We start from the raw sequence: 14,090 nt of genomic DNA, 5'->3' as shown, positions 1-14,090 counted from the left end.
AAAAATTTAATTTAATGAATAAAAATTAATTGAGGAGATGATGCAATTTATAATTTATAATTGCTATCGTATGTAGTTGTAAATTTATGTAGGAGAATAAATTATTTAAAATATTATTTCTCTTCAAAAAATGGATGAAGATAAATAAATTTTCTAATTTCAATAATTATTTACAAAATAATAATAAATTCATTTTTCAATTGCTTTTTCCAGAATTACATCTTTAATGTATAATTTTATTGATCTTATTTTTAGAATTACCTTTAATGGTATCATCAGAACCATTATTCTAGTTTTTTAGATATCTCGAATCAACTTAATTGTCAAAGGTAACCAGAATACAAAGTACAAAATAAACAAAATGGCTTCAAATATAATAAATAAAGCTAAAAGTTGTGTTTTAGAATTATTCATATCTTAATTGATTCCTTCCTTTAATTTGAGGAACAAATACCGGAATGTAGCTATAATAATTTCATTAACTTTTACCTTTTAAATATGTACTTTACATAATTCTGAGTTCTTAAGCCTATTTAAAATTATTTAAATTATATATGTAGTTCGTAACATTATCTTAATTTTAAGTAATATTCTTGAATACAACATTTCCTCTGACAGCATTTGAAAATGACACTTCAGGATGACCATAAAATTATTCATAGACAGTCAACAGAAATCTAATGCTCTCTATAAATCTTGCTATTCCTACAGCCATTCCTTAATCAATGGCTCCTGAAGCAAAGGTTTAACATTCCTTCTCAGTCACTGTTTTCATTTCATTTGCAAATATTGCACATGGTTAAAGCATAAAAATTTCTTAGAAAGCGTCTACATAAATACTATTGAGAATGTCAATATTTAGAGAGTGTTCTTGATGGAAATAAGAATCAATTTAATATAGTGCATCTATTAGGAATTTCATTAAAAAATATGGATCAACGCCAGTCATGGGTATGTCTCTATTTAAAAATACATGTCTTTCGGAACTTTCAACAAATTTATAAAATCCTTCACAATAAGAAGTTGAATTAATCTCAGGTACCATCTGATTTAAATTTGTGAGCATCTAACTACTTAAAAAATAAAATATGATGAAATAGCTTTGGAATAATATAGTTAGAATTAGAGTAATCAAAATTAGGTTTCTTAATTCTTTGTTAGAATTCTTATACTTCTTCTTCTTTCTTCTTTATTTTAGAGTTCTATTCAATTCTTCTCGCTCTTCTTTTTCAAGCTCATCAAAGTCTGATAGCATTTCATCATCTTCTCCTATTTATATATTTGATAAGAAGTTTTCACATTTAGAATATAAGAATTTAATGGTTTTGTCTGGAATATCTAAAAATAAGACCAAAATTTCTTAGAGACCTCTGGCCATCTATATCTAAAAGAATATTAGTAATAATAAAGAGACTCCTAAAATGCCTGAGGATGTACCCAATATACTCAATAACTCTTATCTGTTGTCAGCGGTTTTCTAAGCTAGATCTAGGGAATATTGTTGAGTTGAGTTTTATAAGTGATTGGCAAAATCATTAAAAAGATTATATGTCAAAAACCTGTAGTCTTCATCTTATGTTGTCATAGAGGCTAATTACTTGTCTCTAATGATGAGAGCTTTACTCAATAATTGTTGCATTGCTTATACTAAATCGTACTTTTGAAATACTCCATCGCTGACCATCATAGTTACAACATTTTCAGTATACAATTCCTTAAGCTATGCATTATCATTTTCACTATTCAGAGTTAAGATTGTATTAATCTAATTGATTGTATTTATAGTATCATTTATCATCTTTCTCTAATCTTTCTCGTATTAGGCACTTTCAGCTTCGGATGTAAATATCCAGATTCCTATTTATTGCATTTATAAGTTTTGCATAGGTGCCATAATATTGAAAAATTCAGCATTTCTAATTCCAACTTATTAAACAAGGTAAAGTTATTCACTTATTTTATTGTATTGTTGATTTGTCAAGAAGAATGCAACAAATGATAAAGTTACAATTGATAGCATTTCTAAGTTCATAGTCCAATTAAGTTTGGTAATGACTTTGGGAGTTTTCTAAATGTTAATGAGTTGGAGAAGATTTGTTCGTGACCTAAAGACATTCACATTATCATTTGCTCCTACTTCGATTGAATCATTATCAATTTTTTGGAAAACACTTGATTTTCCTGAATCTTCATCTTCAGAAATGACATCATCTCTATCATCAATATCTTAGATTTTATTTTCAAATAGTCTGAGAGTCTTGATACCATCATCTAACTTTTAAGAATGTGACAGTATTTGCAAATCATCACTTTTTTCTGTTGATGGTTTCTGATTCTCCATTCCAAGATTGGATGTTAATTATGAACTTTGATCTTGTTAATCCCAATTCACAGACTGGTCAACTCTTTATGAATTGAGTTCATTTCCAACTTCTGCTACAAAAGTCATGATTTTAGGATTGAATTTAAATTACATCTAATTGTAAACTAGTTATTCAGTTTATTGTTTTTCTGCTAATAAACTCATATTCTATTGGGTTCCAAATGATTTTTCATTTTAAATTAGTTCTAACTTAATAGAGTAGCCTACAAGTTGCTTTTCAAAATCTTTAATTTCTGCCATATTGCATTAGTAAATCTGACAGAACCTATCTGATTTTTATTTTTCAGTTTGTTATTCTGATGATAACTATTATGATGGTGATTTAGTTTGTTAAAGAGAATTGTAAAATTTGATGGGGGCTCCTTATTTAGTAAAAAATGAGTTAAATTAATCTTAGAATTGAGGAAAGAGATCGTTGATATAGATCTTGTTATGAGTAATCAATTTGTTATCAATGCCTAATAATGAGAAGCAGGAAGCTGAGATAGATTCAATAATCTTTTCAGTATCTGTCAAAATATAACAAATTGGTTTAAATTATTTGATCAATTTGAATTATCCAACTATCATAGTGGAATCATCATATGATTATAGCATTCTAATGTTCAAAAAACTAGGCATAATATAATTGTGCTTCTGCTTGACAAAGATGTATCTATCGACATTAAAAACACTTGAAACGTTTAGAGTCATAAACTTCTCTATGTATTTATCATGGAACTTCGCAAATATATTTGGCATGATTAATGTAATCTTTTTATTCAGTATTTCCGATTTATTGTAAGCTAACACATTACAACAAGCCTTATTGAGATTTGTGATTTAAGAGAACTTATCAACTGTTGTTGCAATCACTATTGTTGGAAAGGCCTCAAGACCTATGTCTTCTGCATTGATAAAGGATGCTGTTGCTTTATTCCTATTGAAATTGACTTACTATTAGATGAGCCTAGATTTTTCTAGTAATTCTTCTCCTTGTTCTTTATCTTGGAGGACTTCTATTTGAAATTTTCCATATAAGCGAAGGGCCTTTGTTAAATTGGTGCTTTATTTTTGCATTTTCTTCCATAGATCCTCTATTTAAACAATTGAATTGTTTATTTTTTATCCGAGTTCATTCAATTTGCTCAGATCAGGAAAGTCTTCTTGCAACAATGACCAGAAATCCATATGCAACAGAGAGGATCTTTCGATATATCTTTATAATGATTTATAGTTATTTTGGAACTATAATTCGTTACCAAGATCGAAACTGCCATATCCCTCATTAGAATTTAATTCGTCTTCTATTAATTTTTTAAATCTGTAAATAATGAACTCTTCATCGAACTTAGGAAATAATTATTCGATTGCTTGAAATTCAATCAAGGCATTCTGTTTTTATTTCATTTTCTCATACATATAAATAGCAAATCTTAATCTCAATTTGATACTATTTTAAAACTTTTTTGTTTAATTCAAGTACGTTTAATATAATACTATACATAGATCTACATCTCTCTCTTATAAATTGCTGTCGTTTAGGCCAATTTTGTTTCTTCTATAATTCGGTAACCCCTTCAACTTTAGATGGCAATCTTCTCTTACACAAGTGATCTTGTGATGATCCAAAAAACCGTCAATGACTAAACCTGAGGTTTGATCGTTTTAACTCTCGTATTGCAGTTACAATAGAAAATTAGTCAAATTATAAATTTATTAAGGAGACTAGCAAGTGGCCATGTTTGTCATTAGAATTTCATATTATTCGTTCTGGGGACGAAGTAAGGTTATTATTAATAAAGGCAGTCCTCCCATCCAAGAAAATATGACTCCAAAAAATAGAACTCCCTCAAGATATTTAGCAAAACAAAGCATAGAGACACCCCATAGATGGAATGTGACCAACATTGAATAGGATTTCTGAATTACGTGATTGTTGTATGGTTTTTCAACATGAAAACACCAAAACACAAGGAAACTGCCTATTAACATTATTAGAATATGAACATACTCATAGAGCTTGTCATTCATATAAGTGTAACATATAACCATTACCAATTCATATAATAACAAATAAGTTGTGCATTTGCTTTGCTTTTTTGAATTTAAATTTTATGGCAAATAGTTGACTTCATAATACACCATTGAGAATAGTAAAGTGATAGAACTAAAGAGTATTACAGCTAAGATGGCCACTATTCCATGTACAATATGTACATTGGCCCAACATTGCACATCAAATAGATAATGCTGAAAGTCTCCAGAGTCATCCTAATAGCAGGCTAACATAGCCAAGAAGACATCAACAAAGGGGAGGAATAAGATTGACAAAAAAAATTCGATCAGTGTTCTGAGAATAACGATTGCCCAAGTAAAGCTTTGATTTTGTTTATTCGAATAAAAACCGATTACGCATATAAGCATGAGAGATATCAAGAATAGTGACAAGCAAACGTACATGAGAACAACAAAATATGAGAAACTGTCTTTATCAAAATAAGGGGTAATCATAAAATAACTAATATATGTAAAATTATTACTTGAAAAAACTATGTAATGGGCGTGACACTGTTGTCACCTGCCATATTTTCCAAATTTATCGATTAAATAAGATAGCATTCAACTACATATATTAAATGAGTCTCATCAGTAGCTGAAATATCACTGATTGAGACTCAATCTTTAACATCAATGTGACTATCTTGAAGATCAGTTGTTTCATTTCCAATGTTAATTTATCAACAAATGATCCTTCGTTGTCTAACTAAGTTTATGCATTGTTGTAATTTGATTTTGATTCCATGAATAGTTTAATTTTTAAAATATTAGCACATTTTATTTGAAAAGAAAGAATCTAACTCAATTAATCTTGTATATTCAATTAATTTTTATTCTCAGTAAATAAATGAATTGAAAACACAAATTATGACGAAGATTTTATGTAAACTAATCACCTAGTGAAAAACTTTCCTCCTTCTATATTCCTGGAATACCCTGGATTGGTACATTTCGAATGAGTATCGTTGAATATGTAGGGGGATTTGCCAACACCAGGTAGGTAATAACTATAATAAACATAATTCAGAATTACTGATTGAATTTGTATTACTTTAATAATTTTAATTTCTTAAGATCCTAAACTTTTTCCAATAGGCCCTTTTGTTTTGAAATAAGATCTTGATTTTATACAATCTCTTCAATAATGCATTGTTCCTTCACTGACTGAGGAGTTAAATCAGTTCGTTGACTTAAATTCCTATTCCTTTCAGAACCTTTGAAACTTGTGTTTTTGTATAATCCCTTATTTGAACTAACTGATTGTTAAATTGGTTCTTTCTTTGAGGATGAAATGTATTAGACAGTTTTATCAATCTTTGCTTAATATTATTGATGTTTTTGTAACTATTCAAAAAATGCCATTTTTTTATTATTCTCAGGGTCCAGATATTTGTTTCTAATCTAGTTTTTTGTTTTATCCTTATTTCTTTATGTGAAAGGATAAACAATTCTTTCTTGAGATGCTCCATTTAAATAATATAAATTAGTCTAATCAATTGGATCTTCGAAATTCTAAAGTGTTGGCAAAGTTGGATTGTGAATTAGTGGATGATTTTAGGCTCTCATTAAATTGATTTATATATATTAAAAGATTAATTAATTCATTTCAGCAGATCAGATAAAATATCTTACGCATCCAACACTGTTTATTTGGCTTCACTCATGCCATTAATAACATCAAATGATAAAAACCCATGAGGCATAGACTAATATTCAATTAATCTAGCATCTCTATTCAATTGTATCAATCTCTATAGCAACCGAAAACTCTCGTCGTGCAAAGGATCATAAGTTCCAACCTATATCCTCGTCTTAGGAAACCTCTTCAGAATATCGTCATTAGCTTTAGACGGGGATAACATTGGATCCAAATTCGGATTGAATTCCTTTTAAATATATGACTTTAAACATAACTTCAAAACCGTATGGTGAAGCACTTATATAGAAAAAACAATTATACACGAATCATCCAAGGATACTAAAAAACTCGGAGTGAATTGCTTTATGTCCAAAGATAACGCAGGATAAGCCAACAATACACCATCAGGTACTCTAACGCCTGCTTTTATGGCTTAAATAGTCAATGCAGCAACTAGATTGCCTCCTGCACTATCCCCCACTAATACAACCTTATTTGGAACTACGTTATAATATTATTCAATGAATGTTAAAATAAACATATAGGCTTACCAACAGTCATCCAGTCCTGCAGGATAAGGATGATTTGGTGCCATTCTGTAATCTATTGAGAAGATGGGTACTTTCAAAGCATTGGCCCATTTTCTTGTGTATGTTTAATGTGATCTAGAAGACATAGCTACAAAACCGCCTCCATCTATATAAATTTAAGATATATTAATTTACGTATGTGAATAATAATTTTATCAAAAACAGTATCATTCTTTATTATTTATCCTACAAATTGCTATAACAACGATTGCTTCTTTGGCTTTAAGATCTCATGACACAGAATTCTAACTTGTACTCTATCTGAACTTTCCTTTTTAGTCAATAAATCTTCTAAAGTAATCCTATTTTCTGGGTAAAATAGGCCGCAATCATTATTAATTTTATTGATTGTGGATCTTTTATATTGGTTTAGAATATATTCAGATGAAATACATCTAAAATATCTTGGAATATAAATCTTCTAGTTAAATTTAATGAAAGGAAACACAGCTGGCAAGAGCATTTTGACAAGACCTTGTTCAGGAAGATTCCAAGCCTTAAAAACCTCTTCCTTTTTAGGATCTGCTAGAAAATGATTTGCTCTACTTTTCATTTTTTATTTATTCAAAGCATAAAATACAAAGCCCAATCCTTACATAAATTATTGTTTTATTTATCCCTCATATTCAGATCCTTTGGATATCATAGCATTTGCCAGAAGAATACCCTCACACACTTTGTCATAAGATTATCTTACTTATTCATGATCAGCTAATTATTTAATTTCTATATGGTTTTTTAATTGTTGCCAAAATAAATGTTACTAATTAAGAGAAAATAAGTCATCCTACATTACACTAGTAGCACCAGGTAATATTTCTATACAGGATTATAATTTAGAGCAATAGATAGAGAATTTTCTATTTTGCTATTTATCTTGATTAGGAAATTTATTTAGAATTTCTAAAATTTTATTCAAGATGAAATGGTTTAAATAATCAAGAACCATATTGGTTGTATTTTAATTTATTGAGTTGTAGGATTGGGCTTAATTGTAATTTTAATGTCTCTAATGAATTCCGAATTCTTTTAATTCTATCAAGGAATATATTTATTCGATTTGCATTAATCCTTCTGATGCAATTGTAATTAATTACAGAATCTTTTTAGATACATCTTCTTTGGTGTTTTGTTTATTGAGGATATTTTAGGATAATCCCAACATCTGATTGAGCATTGTAATAGAACTTTAAAGATTCTAGTAGAATTTATCTTTAACTACTGTTGTTTGTAGATTGAGATGATGTTCTGAAGGAACAACATCAATTTCTTCATTCGATTCCGAACTAAAATTGAATAGGCTATCATTATTTATAAATTGCATATTTATTTATTAATGTAATTGTTTGCAAAATTTTATTGATATAATTTTAGTAAGAAATATGAAGAACAATAATTAATATTTGAAGAAAATAAAATACATTAGAATTGAGTACTAAATTTATTGTATTATTCATCAAAAGTGCAATAGAAATTGACTTTGATTTTATGAAATTGGTTCTTAAAGTCTCAATATTTTAGTTTTTACAAATATCAATATGATAAGTTTATCTACAATTGCGGAGTTTAAGATATTGGGTTAAAAGTGAAAATTTTTGTGAATAAATTTCTGATTATTAAAATACCTTAATTTGCTGTGAGATTTCTAGGTCAATGAAGTCTTAACTCAATAAAGGGAAAGCAGAACTGACTAGGTCTAACTATCTGAAAAAATTACAAAATCTTTAAATTTCATTCACTACTCTTCCAAATAGTGCACAATAGGTTAAAACACCAAATGTTTCCATAAACAATAATTCTTTCAAAATTTTATCATAATAAACCACTCCTAAAACTGTTCAAGAAAATAATTTCTTTAGTAGTCGGGATTAAGATGTTAATGAATTAAAAAAATAACATGTGCGCACACAATCTCAAATTGAGGGTTTGCTTTTGAGAACCTAATTAGTTGAAACAGCTAGATAAAGAACAGCCTCTACTTTTATTAAGAAGCCTAAAGCTGAGGTTAAGCCTGCTAAGGTATATAGAATAATCTAGTAAATGAATTAAGAAGATGAATTGAGAAAACAAGAAAAATAAAAAAAAATGCAGCTGATGCAATAAGTGGAGATGGAGAAAAAAGAAAAGGAAAAGCTAAATCAATAAAGAGAATCCACTCCTAAAATTAATTCTCTTACATCAATTTTATCTAAAAAATCCAATGCTGCTAAATATAAATTATTAAAAGTTAGCCTTAATGTAATAGAAAAATCGAAAGAAAAAAATTAACTGGAGTCAGTCGGAGAAGATTTCCAATAACTGTCTTAGAACACAAAAATAAGAGAAAAATAAACAGATACCATTTTTAAAATATCCACTATCATTACAGCTTTGATGTTTTAGCGACTTCACTCTAAAATAACATCTCCTAAATTGGCGCGACTTGTAGCAAAACATTATTTGAGTCTTATTAACTATAGAAAAATTGAGGAAAGATTGTTAGCTTTAACTTCAAATCCCTCGATGAAATATATCCAAAATGTATTACATGAAGATGATGTTTTAAGTAATGCGATAAAGGTGGCTTAAGTTAGAGAAATACAAAGAAGATTGAATGAAGGACTTTCATAAAGAAGAAAAGCTTCAAAAATCATATTCTAAAAAAAGTCTAGTAGAGAATTAAGAGCTGAAGATATTTTCTCAGAGAAAGTATTAAAAAGAGTCAGATTTATTTAAATGTGTTTTAGAATGAAGGTCTTTAAGGTCAATAAAAGAACTATTGCTAGTTCTAAACCTATTGAGAAGGCAAGAAAATCTACAAAAGTAAGAGCATTCAAAAGAAGACTTGGAGATATTATATTTATGAGTGAAAATGTTCCAGTGTTTCAACTGTAATAGGAGAAGAAAGAGTAGGAAGACAAGGAGAAAGAAAAAGAGAAGCTCTAATTAGAGGCAAAGAAGGAAAATCTTGGAGTTTTTGGAATGCTTTGGAAGGCTTAAAATAAATTTAAAAATTTTTGTAGACATCCAGGCTTAAAAATTCCATCAAAAACTTGCGATGATTGGGTCAAATATATTTAAACTTTATATTATCCTAGTTTCAGATACATTTCTGTTTTTTATAGAAACATTGTAGTTTGGTCAGTGTCTTATTATGATGTAACTTATGATAAGAGTTGTATTGCTCTATTCTTCAAAGGAGAAGGTCGTCAGTAATATCATTTTCGTTTAGATATTCCACTTGTCACTATGCCTGACTTTGAAGTTAATAAGAATTGTAACACTGTTTGGCCTACAGTGAAGGATTACATGCTCATATATTTAAGATAGAAGGGACAGTTGGCTTTATTGAATAAGGACCATCTCCCATCAGCAAAAGTGTATAAGACCTCTTTTATTTAAGGACTCTCTCTTAAGTCAAGAAGAAAACTCACTGAACTTGACATCTAATCGATTGTTGAAACCTAAAAAATTATCACTTATCTGCAAAACAATCAAATAGTAAAAATAAAAAAGAAGATAGGAACTACATATGATTTATTACCATAGTTATCTGAGACAATTGACTCAGATTTGATTAAATAATACATCATTAATTTACCTATGATTAGATTAATACTTATTGACATTTTAGTTTTGGAGTAAAAATTATTAGAAAACAAAAGAAAATTAACTTAGGACATTTAGAACCTTTCAAAAGAATATGTAGCTTATATTCAAACAAATAAAGAAACACTGAATTAAATATTGCAATTCCGATTCTTACATAACAATAGTGAATTTTTCAATGATCAATTGATATCAAAAATAAATCAATAAGAAACCAAAAAGATATTCATTCAGTCTTGTTTCGTAGATATTAATGAAATATTAGTACAATCAAATGATGCACTATTGGGATAAGTAAGTAAAACATGTTAATTGAGTATTCATTTATGTTATAATGGTAATGTAGTATTAGACAAATTGCTATTAGATGTGGATAGAATGAGACCAAGGTATTCACTTCATAATGAATCAACATAATTATTTTCAATCAATACTTAAACTTTACAATGGTTATTTGATACATCTAAATTTTAATTATAAATTGAAGCATTATTATTTGAAAAAGACAAATAAAACACAGATTAATATTTCTATTAGACTAATCTATATAGAAGAAAAAACGAAAGAATCTTTTAGCCTCTAAGCATTAGTGTTTTTCATTTTGAGAAATTAGCTCTTGCAGTTAAGGAAATAATGGATAGTTCAATTTTTGATCATTTTGAAATTAATTAAATTTTGAAGAATCTGATATTCGAAAGAGCAAATTATTCGGTAATAATCAACTTAATATTAAATCATTTGATTACTCTAAATTTTAAAAATAGACAAGTTACCTTAAAAGCCTAATATCAACACATACTTTCATCTAACCTAAATTTTATTGAGAAAATGGATCATCACAGTTTGTATAATACAACTTAAACATATTTGAAATATAGCATATATCCTCATGAGGAGAAAGACTTAAGGAAAATGAAGGAAACTCGAGAAACTTAATCTAAATTTGAATATCACTCAATTTTCGATTAATAATTTTAACAGATTGATTAGATTGAACTCAAACCAGAATATACTTCTAAGTAATTGGAAGTAGCCTAGGAATACAATTATGACTAAAAACAAATCTTTTGGTCGTAAGGTGTCAAAAGGTTTGATACATTCCAACATCCCAATCTGGTAGTTGTTCGGCTGAGAGATAAATTTATCATTGTAATTATGTCATAATAAAGAGTAAGGATGATCAATATAACTACGTTGAGATAACCTTTGATATTGGATTCAAATAATGCGCGTATTTTCCTTAATAGTTGTAAGTACACCTAATAAAAGCAATACCAGAAGTTATCTCTATATAGAAGATTGTTTATTATTCTATTGAAGGAAAACTGCTTTTTAAGAATCAGAATGGAGAAATTCAATTGTACCATTAGAGCATCCCTCCCGAATTACAGTAAGATTAAGGCGTATCTACTATCGGATTCAAAAGAATTAGTTAATTATCTAAATCGTTTGGATTTCACTTTTACTTTTGAAACCATTAATAAAGCAAAATGTTATGCGAATGTTAAGGTTTTCTATTTAGGTAGGCAAGAATCATATTACTCTACAAAATATGAATAAATTTATAAGTTTGATGGTGAGAACTTGTTTATCAGTCTCCAGATTCATGAATTTGACTCAAAGTTAAAGAAATATATTCTAATATTCAATAAATTTGACATTGAACAGAGATTTGAAATTTATAACTATTTCTCACCCAATTTAATTTATTAATGGTGTTAAGAGTTTGTTGTGAATTTAAAATTTGATAAAAAGTTTCTATATAAAACCCCTTTTTCAGTCATGTAAATAATTAAATCATACCAAGATATAAAACTAGCCTCCTTTTGGATTGCTAAAAGATCATAAAAATGCATCCTTAATGAATATTAGAGAGTTCATTCGTATGATTATAGTCTGGCTAAATAGTTTTTAAGTTAAAGATACAAGATCTTCAGAGTAATAGCTCATTACATAGAGAAGTTTTATGTGGTGAAACAAAACAATCAAATAACACTTTTAAATGAATGCATGTTTCTTCAATTTAAGAATTACAAATTGATTAAGGTCGAATTCGTAATAATTACAATACAAGCTCATACAGTATTGGATCTTGTTTAAATCATCTATTATTTTCCAAAAAGCAAAAAAAGATTGATGACCAATATTAATTTAATTTAAATTTAAGAAATGGATTTTAGTTTAGGTATGATATTCTAATTATTGAATGTTACTGAGTTTACTACTTTCAATGATATAACTAGTCAAGTTGATGAAATACAAAGAGGATCACTTAAATATAGGAGAAGCTCCAAATTAAATAGTTAAGTGATGACAAAATTGCATATTATGAGACAATCTATTGATGTATCTTAGCTTAGTTTCAGGACTGGAAAAATCAAAAGAAGACAAGGATTTGTTGCACAGACTTCTTAAATTAATATCAAAACAAAAGTTATCAATTAAGCCATTGGAAAGAATGAGGATATGTGCTAAAAAGTATTGTAGATCATTGATTTTACGAGATAATTAAATAGTGGTGATAGAAAGAATGACAAACGCTACTTATTAGAGATAATGTTTTGGAAATTGATGTAATAGCAAGTATTTTAATTATCAGTTCGTAAAGAAAAGAGGTAACTCAAAAGTTACATCAGTTTATTTGATAGATTAGTAGAACTATTTGACAATGAATCAAACAAGAAATATAGAATTATAGGAAAAGAGTACTTAGAAAAAAAGTAAACGGATGAAAATATCAGGTATAACTACAAAGTATAATCGGAGTGCAGAAATTTGTATAGGGATCTCATATTAGAATAAGAAATATATATGACTCAGAACTTAAATTTTGGTAAGACTCCCTTTGTAATTAAGTGTAATCTAAATGAGATCTCAATCTTAGAGTATCTGTGTACGAAATAATTTCGGAGTGACAATGGAAGTAGAGGATATATTGAGTATTTCTTAGAGAAGAAATAGAAGTAAAAGGGAATTGATTTGTTTGATCCTGCAAAACCTATTCTTTATTCAGCATCATCCAGTTACAATATTTATTTGAGGTACTATTGTTTGGCAAATTATCAATACAAAGATTTAAGGATAAACCTTAGAGAAATAATGAATTAGTTAGTTACAGACGGTCTCTATAAATCATAATCTAATTATATGAATAGCAAAATTAATCTTAGTGACATAATCGAAATGTGTCACTATCTGACTCAAAAAATTAAAACATAAAACTACCTTAATCTAGCTCGATTGTCACAAATTTAGATTAATCAATTACCAGAAATCTAATAGCACATCATCTCTGAATGTGATGATTAATTATCCAAGGAAACTAAGCAAAAATCAGGAGATGGCTTTGTATGTACTCAAGTCATTCGGAACAAGAAAAATCATTCTATTTATCAATACTAATTATTCTAAACTACAAGAAAGGTTATTATCAATAAATACGAAATGAGATAAGACTATTTTGAATAGAAAGAGTTCACTTATGCTCAATTAACATAGTATGTCCATAATTTTACATATCTAATCAAAGCAAAATTATACTATTTAGCTTTGAAAAGATTTTCTTAATGTTACATAGAATTGCAGAAAATTAATTAATGATTATTTATATAAATTAATGAATTATGAATTTTCAGTTAATGGCCAAAAGGTGAGTATTCTAAACACTGCTAAATCCCTTTTGGATTGTCATCTACTTAGACATTAATATAATAGATCTTAAAAGTATACTCCAATTAAGAAAGTCTAGAATTTTCAATTTGCCCTAAATTCTCTAAGTCAAACATAAACATCCTGTCAGCTATCAACCAATCGATCGAAGCGCACTCTCTAGAGTTCTCAAAAAAGTAGA

General features: G+C 28.1%; 4 protein-coding genes across 4 annotated transcripts; 1 reads left to right on the top strand and 3 right to left on the bottom strand. All coding sequences in view use genetic code 6, as the record gives it.

Annotated features, from left to right (window-relative positions):
* Positions 1–189: 189 nt before the first annotated feature.
* PTMB.74 (hypothetical protein) lies at positions 190–5,168 on the bottom strand. Its single annotated transcript, XM_001346862.1, has 3 exons — positions 190–464; positions 490–4,883; positions 4,906–5,168. The coding sequence occupies 3 exons, from the start codon at positions 5,166–5,168 to the stop codon at positions 190–192; spliced, it is 4,932 nt and encodes a 1,643-aa protein (XP_001346898.1).
* A 147-nt stretch (positions 5,169–5,315) lies between these two features.
* On the bottom strand, positions 5,316–5,989 carry PTMB.73 (hypothetical protein). Its single annotated transcript, XM_001346861.1, has 2 exons — positions 5,316–5,430; positions 5,457–5,989. The coding sequence occupies 2 exons, from the start codon at positions 5,987–5,989 to the stop codon at positions 5,316–5,318; spliced, it is 648 nt and encodes a 215-aa protein (XP_001346897.1).
* A 35-nt stretch (positions 5,990–6,024) lies between these two features.
* On the bottom strand, positions 6,025–7,976 carry PTMB.72 (Lipase). Its single annotated transcript, XM_001346860.1, has 3 exons — positions 6,025–6,359; positions 6,384–6,758; positions 6,788–7,976. The coding sequence occupies 3 exons, from the start codon at positions 7,974–7,976 to the stop codon at positions 6,025–6,027; spliced, it is 1,899 nt and encodes a 632-aa protein (XP_001346896.1).
* Positions 7,977–8,305: 329 nt separating this feature from the next.
* Positions 8,306–13,840, top strand: PTMB.71c (hypothetical protein). The annotated part of the gene is made up of 1 exon (XM_001346859.1): positions 8,306–13,840. The coding sequence occupies one exon, from the start codon at positions 8,306–8,308 to the stop codon at positions 13,838–13,840; it is 5,535 nt and encodes a 1,844-aa protein (XP_001346895.1).
* Positions 13,841–14,090: the final 250 nt, after the last annotated feature.

Source organism: Paramecium tetraurelia (genome assembly GCF_000141845.1).
Source record: "Paramecium tetraurelia macronuclear, complete genome".
NCBI lineage: Eukaryota > Ciliophora > Oligohymenophorea > Peniculida > Parameciidae > Paramecium > Paramecium tetraurelia.
The sequence above is the reverse complement of the archived record's forward strand: the minus strand, read 5'-3'. Positions and strand labels throughout refer to the sequence as shown.